The sequence below is a fragment of the Gopherus evgoodei genome, chromosome 16 (genome assembly GCF_007399415.2).
Source record: "Gopherus evgoodei ecotype Sinaloan lineage chromosome 16, rGopEvg1_v1.p, whole genome shotgun sequence".
NCBI lineage: Eukaryota > Metazoa > Chordata > Testudines > Testudinidae > Gopherus > Gopherus evgoodei.
In genome coordinates, this window is record NC_044337.1 from 21,932,140 (window position 1) to 21,947,567 (window position 15,428).

The 15,428-nt window shown below is 51.4% G+C and overlaps 1 protein-coding gene across 3 annotated transcripts; it reads left to right on the forward strand.

The window, feature by feature from the left end:
• The first annotated feature begins 1,622 nt into the window (after nucleotides 1-1,622).
• On the forward strand, nucleotides 1,623-12,614 carry LOC115636095 (tubulin polyglutamylase TTLL13-like). Of its 3 annotated transcripts, XM_030535792.1 has the most exons (12): nucleotides 1,624-1,810; nucleotides 2,977-3,095; nucleotides 3,640-3,770; nucleotides 5,363-5,519; nucleotides 5,770-5,913; nucleotides 6,772-6,857; nucleotides 7,268-7,493; nucleotides 8,050-8,234; nucleotides 9,529-9,717; nucleotides 10,240-10,423; nucleotides 10,796-10,996; nucleotides 11,208-12,614. In XM_030535792.1, exons 1-12 carry the CDS (start codon nucleotides 1,726-1,728, stop codon nucleotides 11,226-11,228), a joined length of 1,728 nt encoding a protein of 575 aa, XP_030391652.1. In that variant the 5' UTR covers nucleotides 1,624-1,725; the 3' UTR covers nucleotides 11,229-12,614. The 3 variants fall into 3 exon arrangements, with proteins under 3 accessions (XP_030391651.1, XP_030391652.1, XP_030391653.1); XM_030535791.1 differs by having other exon boundaries at nucleotides 1,623-1,810; nucleotides 10,796-12,614; XM_030535793.1 differs by lacking the exons at nucleotides 1,624-1,810; nucleotides 2,977-3,095; nucleotides 3,640-3,770 and adding an exon at nucleotides 3,789-3,931 and having other exon boundaries at nucleotides 10,796-12,614.
• Nucleotides 12,615-15,428: the final 2,814 nt, after the last annotated feature.

Genomic DNA, 15,428 nt, shown 5'->3' on the forward strand with positions numbered 1-15,428 from the left:
GGCATTACCACTGGGGCATCAGGGAACAATTTTTACCTAATTTATTCTAGAACTTCTGTCCTCAAATGCAAAGGGAGAAACAGATATTATCCCTTGTCAGAAATGTTCAGTTAGCTTGTTTATTCATATGAAAAACAAGCATTTGGTGAGTAGTGGCCAGGGAGAACATGTGTGCCAGGTCTCAGCCACTTACCATCAAACACCCTTCAAAAAAGGTCAGACAAAAGTAGAATGAATAATGGGCAGCTCTGAATTTTGGGGCCTGGAACTTATTAGGGTATTTGGAGGATGTTCAAAATCAGAGAAGGAATCTCGAGTCACTCAGATTCCCCTAATGAGAAATTCCAAATGGGAATCCACCTTCCATTCCTTGCTCCAGGCCTGTCCGCCCTGTGCTGGGACCAGAGCAGGTTTGTTGAGTGCTCCTGTGCAGATAGACATTGTTCAGTCACCATGGTTGCACAAGTCGCTGTGTATGGGAAACCAAATGCACATAGTAGGGAAGTTTGGGCTGTGATGACATCATGTCTCTGGGATCTAGAATTCACAAAACAAAATCTGCAAAATGTTTCTTTAGTTCTATCATCCTAGCTGGCCTGGGAGCTGCCATCTAATGGCAGCACAGGGGCTGCCCAGCCTAGGAGGACAAGGGATGGGGCCTGTCATGGTACAATTCCCCACTCTGAACCTTAGCGTCCAAAAGATGGAGTACCAGCATGAATTCCTCTAAGCTCAGTTACCAGCTTAGAACCTGTAGCGTTGCCACCAACCAGGAAATCCAGTGCCCGGTACACTCTGGTCCCCCAAAAAACCTTGCCTGGGGACCTCCAAGACCCAGATCCTCTGGATCTCAACACAAGGAAAGTAAACCCTTTCCCTCACTGTTGCCCCTCCCAGGCTTCCCCTCCCTGGGTTACCCTGGAAGATCACTGTGATTCAAACCCCTTGAATCCTGAAACAGAGAGGAAAATGCGCCTTCCCCCCTCCTTCTCTCTTCCCCTCCCAGATTCTTCCTGAGAGAAAGTAATCCTGGCACAGAGAGAAATCAGCCTCTCTCTCCCTCTTCCCTCCTTTCTCCCCACCAATTCCCTGGTGAATCCAGACCCAGTCCCCTGGGATCTCACCAGAATTAAAAAAAACAATTAGGTTCTTAAACAAGAAAAGCTTTTAATTAAAGAAAGAAAAACAGTAAAAATGATCTTGTAAATTGAAGATGGAATATGTACTGGGTCTTTCAGCTATAGACGCTGGGAACACCCTCCCAGCCTAAGTATACAAGTACAAATTAAAATCCTTTCAGCAAAATACAAATTTGAACTTCTTCCAGCCAAATACACATTTGCAAATAAAGAAAACAACCATAAGCCTAACTCGCCTTATCTACCTAGTACTCACTAGTCTGACCTTATAAGAGCCTGTATTGGAGAGATTGAAGAGAAACCTGGTTGCATGTCTGGTCCCTCTGAGCCCCCAGAGTGAACAACAACCAAACACTAACAGCACACGCAAAAACTTCCCTCCCTCAAGATTTGAAAGTATCCTGTCCTCTGATTGGCCCTCCGGTCAGGTGACAGCCAGGCTCACTGTTCTTGTTAACCCTTTCCAGGCAAAGAGATATGAAGCACTTCTGTTCTATTAACTTTTCTTATCTGTTTATGACAGGGCCCTTCAGTAAAGCTGGCTAGGAATAGCTCCCTGCAGCCTGCCCACTCTGGTAACCAGGGCATGTCTGCGCTGAGCCACTGCTTTCTCCTCTCTCTCCATTCCAGGCTGCTGTCTATCAACCTGACCAACTGCAAGTATGAGAGCGGTGAGTTGAAGGCAAGCCAGGACTCCTGTTCAGACCATATCTCACTGTGGCAAGTGCTGTGGAGCCCCCACACCTGGCTGGAGAAGGCTGTTAGCACTGGGTTTGGGCTGTGCAATGGCTTTAATGGATTGATTGCTGTTTTGGAGGTGACTTTTGCCCTGGGCCAGCTTGCCCAGACTTTGGGCTGAAGCTCTCTCTGCACTTAGTGGGTGCAGCTCTGGTCACAGCACTGGGAGCTTCCCACCCACACTGCCCCTGCCAGTGCGTCTCACTCACCCCTGGTCTGGAGAGCCTCACCCCTCTAGGGATGAGAAGGGAGTTTAGTCTCCATAGCACATTCTCTATCAAGATTGGCAACAGGGGCTCAGGTACTGCCAGTTGTGAGGCAGGTGTTTGCAGTGTTGACACTCGTGCACTGAAAACTATGCACTCCTTTCACTTACAGTAGGACACTGAGCAGCCTGGGATGGCAGTGATTTGCATATATTACTTGCCTGGGCTGGATCTCTGCAGGAGACCCCTCCCCTCCTGCCAATGCCTCCAGGAATGAACTTTGGGCAGGTGGTTTAGGATTCTCACCTTACTCCTCTCTGTGGGAGGGAGCGATATTAGAATACATGTGACAGCATCTCTGTCCAGGTGGCTATTGGCAGGTATTGGTTAATGCCAATTATACACAAGTTCCATATTATGGAGCACAATTGCTATACTGAAAGTTACAGTCTCATCTGCTGTGGAGAGACCACAGAGTTTCTAGATGGAATGATGGACACTGGATACCTCCCCCCGGGAGCTGCCAGATACTATGATGATGGGCACCTTCTAAGAAGCTGAGGTGAACTGGGTATCTCCAAAGAGCTGGGGTCAGGCCCCTGCCCCTTTCCTGGGACCGCCAGACAAATGCGCTTCCAGGGTTGACATATTTCATTAGTCCAGGAGTGAGATCCAGTGGACAGTTCAGCTAAGGGAGGTGTATGTTCCTGCTGCTTTCCCCAGGATCCCACCGGGTCTTTCTCCCCTTTGGAGGTGTAGGTGGAAGTCCTGGGGTGTTCTTTCCTTTGCCTGTCTCTTCCCATCTACTTCAGCTGAGAGATGTGTGAACGCTTGGGGCCCATCTCCCGATCCCACTTGGAGATGCCTCTTGCCATGTGCTTGCTTTGCTACAGTGAGGCGTGCTGCCCGACACTGTGGTCTAAAAGAAGTGGGGGAGGATGAGGAGTGGACGGTGTACTGGACTGACTGCTCGGTCTCTCTGGAGCGCGTCATGGAAATGAAGAGGTTTCAGGTAAAGACCCCTCCATGGACAGGCCGCGAGTGGGAGTTGCTCAGGCAAGGACGAGGAAGGGAGGAGTTGGTTGGATGTCATGCGGTGCCGTGAAGTAGAGTATCCAAGGTCAGCATCGGTGCTACTCTTCTGTTACCTATGGGACAATCCCCACAGCCTGTCAATGTCTGTACCAGGGAGAGCAGGATCCCTGCAGCACTCTGAGCCTTTACCCCATTAGTACCCCTGAGGTGGAGCCATCAGCCACAGGTTGAAGGACAGCTGGAGAGCTGCCATCCTCTCTGTTGCTGAGTCCTTGTTCAGCACATGGTTCTTGTTCATCAGCTGCTCCTCTCCGTGAATCATGCTGTTCTTGGAGAGGGGAAGCCACAGGTTTGAGAGAAGAGTGAACTCATCTCCCACTGATGGGGCTCAGAGCAAGCACACCTAGCAGAGCAGCTGTCTTCCTGTCCTGTTCTTCCCTGAACTGACTCACATTGGCTCTGGAGGGTTATCACTTCTGCTCCTTTTGCCGACTTCTCCTTTCTGCTACACATTGTTTCAGAAAATCAACCATTTCCCGGGGATGACAGAGATCTGCCGGAAGGACCTGCTGGCCCGCAACCTCAACCGCATGCTCAAACTCTTCCCCAAAGAGTACAACATCTTCCCCCGCACCTGGTGCCTGCCTGCTGAGTGAGTGACCAGCACTGCCAGCCAGCAGCAGCAGGACAGATGGATGCTGTCTGCAGGGAAGGGAGGTCAGAGTAGTGGGAACCACTGGACTTAGCTTCCATGGGGAAGGTGCTTTCTGGAGGATCCGCTGCTGACTGGGCCTCAGTAGCCTTCCTTGGAATGTAAGACGATGGGGCTCTATATTTAAAGAGTCCCAGATCTCGGATTGTAATCACACTGTATTAGGTTGTGGAATCGTTCTCCTCACGGAAGGGGTAGGAGCCCCATCCCTAGAGGGATTTAAATCTGAATTGGACTAAGCCTCAGGAAATAGACTGCAAAGGAATCCTGCCCTGGCCCTCAGTGTGCAGAGGGATGATCCTAAAAGGTCGTTTTTGTTTCTGACTTCTGTGATTCTGTGGGATTTCCCCTGACAGTCCATGAGCACCCCTCCTTGGTCAGCTGGAGGGATCCTTCAGGGTGGTGTGCAGGACCTGGCCGCTCCTGGGTGGAGCGCAAGGCTCATTGCTAGCCATGTGTCTGCCGTGGTGCCATGGTCTCAGCTGGCTGCCTCCCAGCACACAAGCACCCTTGGCTTTGTCCTTTGCAGGGGCGGGAGGCTTTCAGCACACAATCCAGAAGAGGGCTAGAAGGGATCACAGCAGCATGTGGTGAGGCATCAGTTCACAGGCAGAGGGATCAATAACCTGTGGACAGGGCGTTCAAACTGGGGCCTGAAGCACACTCCTAGCTTCATATTTAGGCATCTAAATAAGTGGCCTGACTTTCAAAATTGAAGTGCCCAGCAGCTGGCATTGGAACCAATCAGTGTGCAGCACTGTTGGAGATTAGGCCATCTCTGGCCTCCTCTCATGTCCATCCCTGTCCTGGCTATGCCCCAGGTCAGAGCACCCTGGCCTGGGCCTCCGGCCTCCTCTCATGTCCATCCCTGTCCTGGCTATGCCCCAGGTCAAAGCACCCTGGCCTGGGCCTCCGGCCTCCTCTCTCGTCCATCCCTGTCCTGGCTATGCCCCAGGTCAGAGCACCCTGGCCTGGGCCTCCGGCCTCCTCTCATGTCCATCCCTGTCCTGGCTATGCCCCAGGTCAAAGCACCCTGGCCTGGGCCTCCGGCCTCCTCTCTCGTCCATCCCTGTCCTGGCTATGCCCCAGGTCAGAACACCCTGGCCTGGGCCTCCGGCCTCCTGTCACATCCATCTCTGTCCAGTTTGGCAAATGTGTTTTCAGGAGAGCCCGCATGAAAGCTGCAGTTGTAGTTTATTGTTTCATTCTCCTTTGTGGCCAGGGTTGGTTACTTTCCCCCTGCTCCCTCCACAGTAGTAGAGCTAAAACCTTGCTGGGTCCTGACTAGGCAGCAGCTGCTGTTCTGTTACCCTTTCTCTGTGGCGGAGGCGGTGCTGAGAGCCGTAAAGGCTTTCTCCCCCAGGCTGTGATGAGACAGTGATAAATAATGTTCTTCAGGAGTAGCCCAGTGTGGTGCAGGACTGCTCTTCTGGCTGCCCCACCAGTGCTGAGCCCTGCATGGCCCAGCATGCAGTGCTCCAAACAGCCATGAGTCCTGCAGCTCTAACAGTCACTGCTTCTTCATTACATAGCTATGGAGATTTCCAGGCCTACGGGCGCATGAGGAAAAACAGGACGTACATCTGCAAGCCAGACAGTGGCTGCCAGGGGAGGGGCATCTTCCTAACCCGCAACCCAAAGGAGATTAAACACGGGGAGCACCTGATCTGCCAGCAGTACATATCCAAGGTAACAGGGCTCCCACTGTCCTGGAAAAAAGGTGTGAGCTGGCCTCCCATGTCCTTCCGGTGTCCTGTGCCCCACTCCTGCCAGCCTGCCACTGTGAAAGCTCAGCCAGCAGCATTGAGGTTGCCACCTCCCAGCAGGGCCATCCTCAGTCTGCCCTCAGCACTTCTTCCCAGCTGGGAATGCAGAGCCTGAGCCATGCAGTTAGCAATGCTATTGTATCTCACGGGCACTCCTCCCTTTTCTCTCACAGCCCTTCCTTATTGATGGCTTCAAATTTGACCTGCGAATCTACGTCCTGGTCACATCCTGTGACCCCCTGAAGATTTTTGTCTATGAGGAAGGGCTGGCCCGGTTTGCCACCATGAGGTACATCGAGCCCAGCAGCAGCAACCTGGTAAAGAAGGGACATTTCCAAGCAACTGGCGTAGCGTCAATAGGATTAACACACACTTGTCCTAAGGGCACGCAGACACTGGGAAGTCAGGGCCTCGTTCTCTTCTTCTCTCTCCTCTGCTTCCTGCTCTGTTCTGCCTTTCCCCCATTCCTTTTGCTCCATGTCAGGATGGTTATTTCAGGAGCTCCAGGATCCCCCCGGTGCACAGCCCCCATTCCCTCCGGTCTGCTCTGCTCCCTGCTTTGCCCAGGCTTCAGGGGCAGAACAGGGAGCAGGGTGATTATTCCCCTGGCAGCATCCAGAGATGGCAGGAGGCCAAATGGAGAATGGGGAGATGGGAAGGGAAAGGGAGAAATAATAAATGGAGATATACCTGTCTCCTAGAACTGGAAGGGACCCTGAAGGGTCATTGATTCCAGCCCCCGGCCTTCACTAGCAGGACCAAGTACTGATTTTGGCAGATGGTTCCTCAGAAGCCATTGCCAGCGGCTTAGATGACACCAGTCTCCATGCAGCTCTAATTTGTGCTGGGGTGGACAATCTGAGAGATGCGTCCAGGACCAGCTGGCTGCTGCTGCACCGAGCAGATTTCAGCCACAGCGGGCCCATACCACCTGTTCATAGGTTTGTGTGGTTTTGATGCTGACCTGAAATCAGGCATCTCAGAGTGAAGGGGCGAAGAATTTAGGCCTGGGGTGAAGGAATGGCCTTGGGGAGGGGAGGAGGTGGTGGTGCTGGGGTAGAGGTGAACAGCAGTTGCTGGATAGAAGGCTAAGCATTGCTGGGCATCTGGGGCCTTTTGTCTCTCACTGGCACTTGGAGATTGAGTGTGAAGGTCTCTTGCTGTCCCTCTCTCAGGATGATATCTGCATGCACCTAACCAACTATGCTGTCAACAAACATAATGAAAACTTCATCCGAGACGACATGATGGGCAGTAAGAGGTACCATCCTGCCTATGCCACCAGATCCCCTCATTCACCTCCTGCTGGGAGGCCCTATTGATGGGGCTGGCATGCTTCCTTCACTGGGGCAGCGTGCTGTAGAGGCTCACCCCGTGTCAACGTTCTCTTTTAAGGTCACAGGTGGAGGTCACCTGCGTCAGTGTCTTGGGCTCCTAGGCCAACTGTCTCTTTGCTTGTTAATTCTGAGCACAGAACTGCCCCCTCAGGGGCTCCTGTATCTGGAGTGCCTCTGGGGCTGTCTGGCTTTGTAAGAAACAGCACCAGGGCTCAGTCCCCTGAGTTCCCCATGCCTTTCTGACCCATGGAGCCAGTGTGGTGACATTGCTTGCTACTGCTGCAGAAGCACTTTGACTTGGACAGGTCTGATCACCACCTTGTTCCCCAAACAGGAAACTGTCTACCTTGAATGCCTGGATGATGGACAACAGCTGCAACACAACAGAACTCTGGGAAGACATTGAGGACATCATTATAAAGACCCTTATCTCAGCCCACCCTGTTCTGAAGCACAACTACCGCACCTGCTTCCCCAACCACATCACTGGCTGTGCCTGCTTTGAGATTCTGGGCTTTGACATCCTGCTAGACAGAAAGCTGAAACCCTGGCTGCTGGAGGTGAGTGAAAACCCCTCCGGTGGCCTGGAACTCTCCCCCTCTGCACAGCAGATGGTTGGGGGCTTTTGTCGCCCAAGGAGAGAAGTAGAACTAACACCTGGGGCAAGTTGCAGACAGTTTTAGTTTGATTGATGCTGCCACCTGCAATCTCTGCAGCTCTCCGTTCAATGAGGAGCTCTGGAGGCAAATAGCCAAGTAATCTCCAGTGCACAAGGAAATGTTGCCCAAGTTCCTGGGGTAATAACGGGGACTTCCCTGAGTCACAGGGCTGCGTGGCTCTCGCAGCACCAGTCAGACCTGCATGTGCCCTCCTCAGTGTCCTTGGTGGTCAGTGAGAGGCCAGTGGCTGATCTTTAGATGGCAGTTTGTGCCAGGAAAGCAGCAACAGCCAGCAGCAACCCCACGCAGCAGCACAATGCTTACTGCTGTTCCCATGGTAGGAAAGAGTGCAACTGTAGGACAAGGGGCTGCCTGAGAGGAAAGAAGGGTCTGAGGCTGCAATCTGGCTGCCTGCAGCAGATTTGTAGAGCTGCGCATGTGCCACTTGTCTTGGCAGGTGAATCACTCGCCCAGTTTCACCACGGACTCGCGCTTGGACCGAGAGGTGAAGGACGCTTTGCTCTGTGACGCCATCAAGCTGATAAACCTGCGAGCCTGTGACAAGAGGAAGGTGCTGGAAGAGGACAAGCGACGGGTGAAGGAGCGACTCTTCCAGGCCCACCAGCCACCTCGTGAAGCCAGGTACTGCTTCCCCCAAGGAGGAGTGCTGCAGGCCTTTGGGGAGAAGAGAACAGAGGAACAAGCATGAGAGGCCAAAGGCTGCTTTGTGGCCATTTGAAATCCCTCTGAGGTTGTGGCACTGTCGAGAACATTGTCACCTGTAACAAGGGGAGTGGGCCCAGACTTTCATCATTCTACGGGAGATCCATGATTGAGGCTCCCAGCCTGTGGGACGTGTCTGATTCCTGGGACTCTGTAAGCAGCCTGGGACGGGGCTGAGTCCTACCTCTCCCATTCAGTTGCATCTGCTTTGGTCACAAGGCCCTCCCTGGCCATCCTGGAGCACCCTACCTGGTGACACGTGGCCTTTTTCCCACAAATGCTTTGAGACTCCAACTTCTTCATAGGGTTGCCAACTCTGACTGAAGCTATTTAGGGAGATATTCCTCCCCACCCCAACATGATGTAATGTCATTTTCTTAAAATATCCTATTAAAATCTCCCAGATTGCTTTCAATAGTCTCTGCGAGATTGATGCCGATTCCGGGAGACTCCCAGCCAATCCTGGAGGGTTGACAATCCTACTTCTCCACAAAGCAGCATTGCCTCCTTGCCCACTCGTGCAGACGTGTCTACTCACGTCTAAAGCCAATGCACAACTGTTGAGGCCAGTTTGGATTGGCCGCCTATTGAGGCAGGGTGGGCAGGAGCTCCCTCCCACACACCAGTTTCAATTAATTACATTAGGTAACTAAAGCTTGGACCTGTGGTGTGCTCTGCTGCCCCTGGGTCCAGAGGTGCTCAAACTAGGGTGCTGGGGGAGCTGCTGCACCCCTGGATTGAAGTGGTTTCCATCATATCCAGGGGTTACAGTTATGTTCAAGGGCTCTCAGCCCCTCCACTATAAAAACTGCTCCAACCCCATTGCATGGGGCTGGGCTGCCCCCTCTCCCAGGCTGGAGTGCTCAGAGCTGGATGAAAGGTGGCAGGCCCAGCTGAGACACCTGAGCTCTTGTGAACTGGTACTCTTGGCTGAGAAGGGTGGGGACAGTGAGAGGAGCTCTGAGCCTCCCTGCTTTGCCTGTACTGCCCAGCTGGAGGAGATACCGACCCCGAGTGGGAGATGCATTGGCTTGGTGCAGTGAATGCACGCCGGGGTTCCCAGATCGGGAGGGGAAGGGAAGGGGAGAAAAGCCAGCTAGACTCTTGGACAGGGCAGCGTCTGGAACTTGTCTCAGCCTGCTGCCTGTACAACAGTCTCCAGGGATGTGTCTCCATGGCTCCTCCTGCTTTCATCTTTATTTTCTGATGGCAGACGTGAGAAGTTAGAGAGCAGCCAGGCGGCCTGGCTGGCCCAAGCGGAGAAGTATGAGAACACGCACCTGGGAGGGTACCGGCGCATTTACCCCACACACGAGACAGACAAGTATGAGCCATTCTTCAAGCACAGTGGCTCCCTCTTCCAGGAGACGGTGGCTTCCAAGGCAAGAAAGGAGTGTGCCAGGTACATTGCTCCTGTGGAAAAGCCCTCCTCATTGGATGCCATGGGGCAGAGAGTGTTCACCGCTGGTCTCTCTGCTGGGAACACCTGCTGCTGCCTAAAGCATGGGCTATGGGTGGGGGAGTGCCTAGGAGAGGAGCCCTGGCTCCATTGCCAGGGGATGGGGAAGGCACTGTGTCCTCCACATAACCTCTCTGCCCTGCCTCTGGATCTGAGAGGGAGACATGCCAGAGTCCATTGTTTATGGATTCTGGAAGTGGTTTATAGCATGCGTCCTGCTGCATCTGAGTAGGCCCCGTCTCCACCCTATCTAGGTGGCACAACCTGGTGCAAAGGGCATTTCCTTATGGGGATGGTAACAGCTTTTGAAAGCCCGGGGCCATTTCCCAGCACATTTGTCATCCCGGATCCTGCTCCTGATAGCAACCCTTGGCTGTGCTGTATGTCCCCTCCATTGGGGTCAGCACAGCTTGGCACAAGATCTCACACTGAGCATCAGTGACCAAGATTGTTGGTTCGTGCCAGGCAGCAGCTGGAGGAAATTCGCTTGAAGCAAGAGCAACGAGAGGTTACTACTGGGAAGAAGAAAAAGGAGCGAAAGGAGAACCTGCAGGGAAAGTCCGCTGGGGAGAAATCCCGCATCCGCAGCAAGGCCAAGGCTCCTCCCACTCGCCTCACCTACAACAGCGCCAGGACCTGCGACAGGAAGGTACCACTGCTCCAACCAGCATGCAGCTCCATGGGGCGGGTCAGATGGAGCCACCTGGCACCAGAAGGAGAGCTGGGGGCACTGACGTCTCCCACCCCAGCCAAGGACAGAGCTCGTCTTCATGGAGTTTGTACTGCTGCTGACCTGTGCTGGGAACAGTCAGCCCATGGAAGTCTATGGCCCCCCCACCCCCTTACCCCTGCCTGGAGTCTGTGGCCAGAGTCTTCTTCCTGCTCCACACTGGAACTTGTGGCCCAGGCCCTGTTCCTGACCCCAGCATAGTTTGTGGCCGCAGTCGCTCTCCTCCCTCTGTTAATCTGTGGCCCAGCCCCCCAGACCATGCTGTAATTCGAGGTGTATTTCTGTCCTAAGGTGCAGCAGATGGTGTTTGACTCCATGCGGCCCCAGGAGATAGTGGAAGATGAGGAAGTAGAGAGGATCAAGGCTCTTCTGCAGCGCGAAAACCTCATACGGGGTCTGGGCATCGTGGATCAGCTCTCTCGGCTGCTCCACACAACTGAGCCCAGGCCTGTGGATGTCCACAGGCCCCACATCAATATCTCCGAGAGCCAGGTAAAGGTGGGCTGCTTAGAGGCATCTCCCAGGGCTAGTGCAGTAGTTAGTGTTCTTGGTGATCCTGCACACACAGGAGCAGGAGGAGCTGAGGACACGGGGCACCGCTGGCCTGGAGAAGTTCCTCTCGCTGGGGTAAGTGAGAAATGAGGGCTGGGGCTGGGTCCTTGGGTTGGCCTGTTTTTATGGTAATTTTTCCTGTGTTCAAAAGGGTCAAAAAGTGATTCCTTAGGGACACCTCAAGAGCTCAGAGGAGGGTCCAGGCTCCTGACATGAGGGGTCTCATCTTATCAGCATCCCATGGAACAGAACAGAGGAGCCTGCTCTCTGAATATGGAAGTGCTGCCTCTGGACCCCACAAGTCCCAATGTGCAGTACAGCCTGCTGTCCTGGCTCGAGGCTGAGCTGTGCATACTGGAATATCTGGTCTCAGTGCCCTTGTCTTCACTAGGGAACACAGGTGTGTTCCTCACCTGAGGTAGCAAACAGGAGTAAAAGCCTTGTGAAAAAGAGGAGCTGCTCTGCTGGAGAAGAAGGGGCTGTTGTTCTCGGCCAGCTCTACACTACAGTTTTGTCAGCACAGCTGTGTTGGTGAGGGATGTGAAGACACACACAAGCCACAGGCTCTGCTGGCAGAACCCCGGTGTAGACACAGCTGTGCCCACAGACGAGCTCTCTGCTGGCTTAGCTAGCGTCATTTGGGGAGGTGGCCTTTCTACAGGGGCCAAAAAATTCCTCCTGTTGACATATGCTCTGCGGGCATGGCTGCATGGGCAGAGCCTGTGTCGTGTAGACTAGCCCATATAGTCACTTGTCAGACTTGAACTGCACTTGTGGTATATTTCCAGTGATCAAGTGCAGGATGTGGGGAGAGGGTTCCAGTCACATGCCACAGGATGGCTGGTATTACTGCCCACGTGAGCTCCTGTAGGCACTGGAAATGCCTTGAATGCCCCTTCCTCCTGCAGTGAAAAAAATTACTGTCATCTGTAGGGAAAACAACAAGTTTGGGGAAGCCAGAGTCTCTGTCAGACACCAAGCCTTTGTCAGGGAAAACATATGGCCATGAGTGTGATGTTCTGCTGCACTCCCTGTCCTAGTGCCAATCTTCATATACCAATGAGCAGCAGCAAGAGAATGGGGACCTACAATGCTGGGCCATTAGACATCCCATAAAGATCAGATCACCTTTAGATACGGGGGCTATTTCTCCATTTCAGTAATAGTTTTACTGGCTGAAGAAAGTGAACTCTGGAGTAGCTGTCTAGGAGCTGGGAGACCTATGTAAAGGGAGCCCTTTGACAAAGTGGGGCTGAAAGGAGCAACAAAGATTTGTCTAAAAATTGCACCCTGGCAAATGCCCATCCCTGATCTCTTGGCATTCTGTGGGGCTGGTCCCTCCCAGGGAAAGTGACAGCAGTCTGCAGCACGTTTACTAACTGCACACACAGTGCATGTCACATAGCTTGAGTGCTTTAGAAACGTGCACTGTGCTAAGGATAATTAGTAATGCCCTGTTCTCAGCATAAAGCAGGTCACTCAGGAGGCTGAAAGAATGAGGAGTACTTATGGCACCTTAGAGACTAACACATTTATTTGGGCATAAGCTTTCATGGGCTAAAACCCACTTCATCAGATGCATGGAGTGGAAAATACAGTAGGAAGATATATATACACAGAGAACATGAAAAGATGAGGGATGCCATACCAACTCTAATGAGACAAATCTATTAAGGTGGGCTGTTATCAGTAGGAGAAAAAAACTTTTTGTAGTGATAATCAAGATGGCCTATTTCCAACAGTTGACAAGAAGGTGTGAGTAACAGTAGGGGAAAAATAGCACGGGGAAATAGTTTTTAATTTATGTAATGACCCGTCCACTCCCAGTCTTTATTCAAGCCTAATCTGATGGTGTCCAGTTTGCAAATTAATTCTAGTTCTGCAGTTTCTCGCTGGAGTCTGTTTTTGAAGTTTATTTTGTTGAAGAATTGTGACTTTTAGGTCTGTAATTGGGTGACCAGGGAGGTTGAAGTGTTCTTCAACTGGTTTTTAAATGTTATAATTCTTGACGTCTGATTTGTGTCCACTAATTCTTTTGCGTAGAGACTGTCCGGTTTGGCCAATGTACATGGCAGAGGAGCATTGCTGGCACATGATGGCATATATCACATTGGTAGATGTGCAGGTGAACGAGCCCCAGATGGTGTGGCTGATGTGATTAGGTCCTATGATGGTGTCCTTTGAATAGATATGTGGACAGAATTGGCAACAGGCTTTGTGGCATAGATAGATTCCTGGGTTAGTGTTTTTGTTGTGTGGGCTTCTGCCTGCAAAGCTACTGGCCCACTCTGGATGGGTGTCCCAGTATCAAGCCCAGAGCGTTGCTGCAGTACAGATTCTGCTGCCATATCCAGTGCACTCCCTGGACTCCCGTGTGTCAGCAGACAGTGCTGCAACAGAACAACGGACACTTCAAATGGCTGCTCCAATGGAATCCGGAACTGGGAAACATCCGAGTGAGATGAGAGGCTGTCAATAACCTAGTCCCAGATTTGGACCTTAGCATCCAAAATATGGGGGTTAGCATGAAAACCTCCAAGCTTAGTTACCAGCTTGGACCTGGTAAAGCTGCCACCCAAAAAATTAGAGTGTTTTGGGGCACTCTGGTCCCCCCAAAAACCTTCCCTGGGGACCCCAAGACGCAAATCCCTTGAGTCTCACAACAAAGGGAAATAAACCTTTTCCCTTCCCCCCTCCAGGTGTTCCTGGAGAGATACACAGAAGCAAACTCCGTGAATCTAAACAGAGGGACTCCACCCTCCCCGTTCCCAGCCTTGGAAAACAGAAGTACCGAGAGTTAATCTCTCTTCCCCCCTCACCCAGAGGGAATGCAAAGTCAGGCTAGTAAATCTCACACACACAGATTTCCCCCTGACTTCTTCCTCCCACCAATTCCCTGGTGAGTACAGACTCAATTCCCTGGAATTCCCCACTAAAGAAAAACTCCAACAGGTCTTAAAAAGAAAGCTTTATATAAAAAGAAAGAAAAATACATAAAAATGGTCTCTCTGTATTAAGGTGAAACATACAGGGTCATTTGCTTAAAAGACTATTGAATAAACAGCCTTATTCAAAAAGAATACAATTCAAAGCACTCCAGCAACTATAGACATGTAAATACAAAAGAAAATATATAAATCACTATCTGATCTTTGTACTCACAACTTTGAAACAGAAGATTAGAAAGCAGGAAATAGAAATCACTCCTCATAGCCGAGAGAGCATACAGGTAGAAGAAGCAAGAACAAAGGACTCACACACAAACTTCCCTCCACCCAGCGTTGAAAAAATCCTGTTTCCTGATTGGTCCTCTGGTCAGGTGCTTCAGATACTTCTTTCCAGGTGAAAGAGACGTTAACCCTTAGCTATCTGTTTATGACAGAGGCTTGTTGGGTTTTCTTGGGTCGGCTGGTGGCTTCCAAAACATGCAACATGCTATGCAGCTGCAGAGATGCTTGGTCCAAAATCCAGGAGGGAGTGAAGCCAGTAGTCCACTAGTCACTGTCTCTGTTAGCCATGATGGCTGTAAAGGGCTGTAAGGCTTGGCTGTTACCTGCCATGCTGGAGACCTAACATCTGTTCTTGTGCCAGTGATGAATGAGAAATTTCTCGGGGCTCAGCATCACCTCTCTGGCATTGACAGGCGCATCCTGTCCAGTCCTTTGCTGGACACATGTCAAAAAGGAGGGTGATACCTTAGAAAGGGTTCAGAAAAGAGTAGCAATAATGGTTTGAGATCTGGAAAACCTGCTTTATGGTGAGAGACCAAAGAAGCGCAATCCATTTAGCGCAACCAATTGAAAGGTGATCACTATCTTGAAGTACCTACGTGGAACAAAGATTTCTGAGTAAAGAGCCTTGTAATATTGCAGACTAATGCCTAACAAGTTGTAGTGGCTGGAAGCTGAAGTGAGGCAAATTCAGGTTAGAAATAAGATTTTTTTTTGATAGTCAGGCTGATTAACCATTGGAGCAAATTACCAAGGGACATGGTGGATTCTCCATCTTTTGATGTCTTGAAATCCAGGATGGGTGTGACTGTGTAACACAGCCACTCTAGCTGAGCCAGAAGTGATGGGCTGCAGGCAACAATTGCTGGGTACAATTCTCTGGTCTGTGTTGTACAGGAGGTCAGACTAGAGAATCACATTGGTCCCTTCTGGCCTCAGAATCTCTTACTGCAAGTGTGAGAGGTAAATGGAGTGTGTTAAGGTTCCTTCCCCACTCTGAACTTTAGGGTACAAATGTGGGGACCTGCATGGACACTTCTAAGCTTAATTACTAGCTTAGATCTGGTAACTCTGCCACCATCCAGAAATTTCAGTGTCTGGATCACTTCTTGTCCCCCCCAAAACCTTCCCCTCCCTGGGCA

Excerpts from the sequence above, each read along its gene's own strand:
- LOC115636095 (XM_030535791.1), top strand. The coding sequence starts at position 1,726 with ATGTCTGCGCTGAGCCACTGCTTTCTCCTCTCTCTCCATTCCAGGCTG. Across the intron at positions 1,811-2,976 it reads CAACTGCAAGTATGAGAGCG|TGAGGCGTGCTGCCCGACAC; the intron begins GTGAGTTGAAGG and ends GCTTTGCTACAG. Across the intron at positions 5,914-6,771 it reads AGCCCAGCAGCAGCAACCTG|GATGATATCTGCATGCACCT; the intron begins GTAAAGAAGGGA and ends TCCCTCTCTCAG.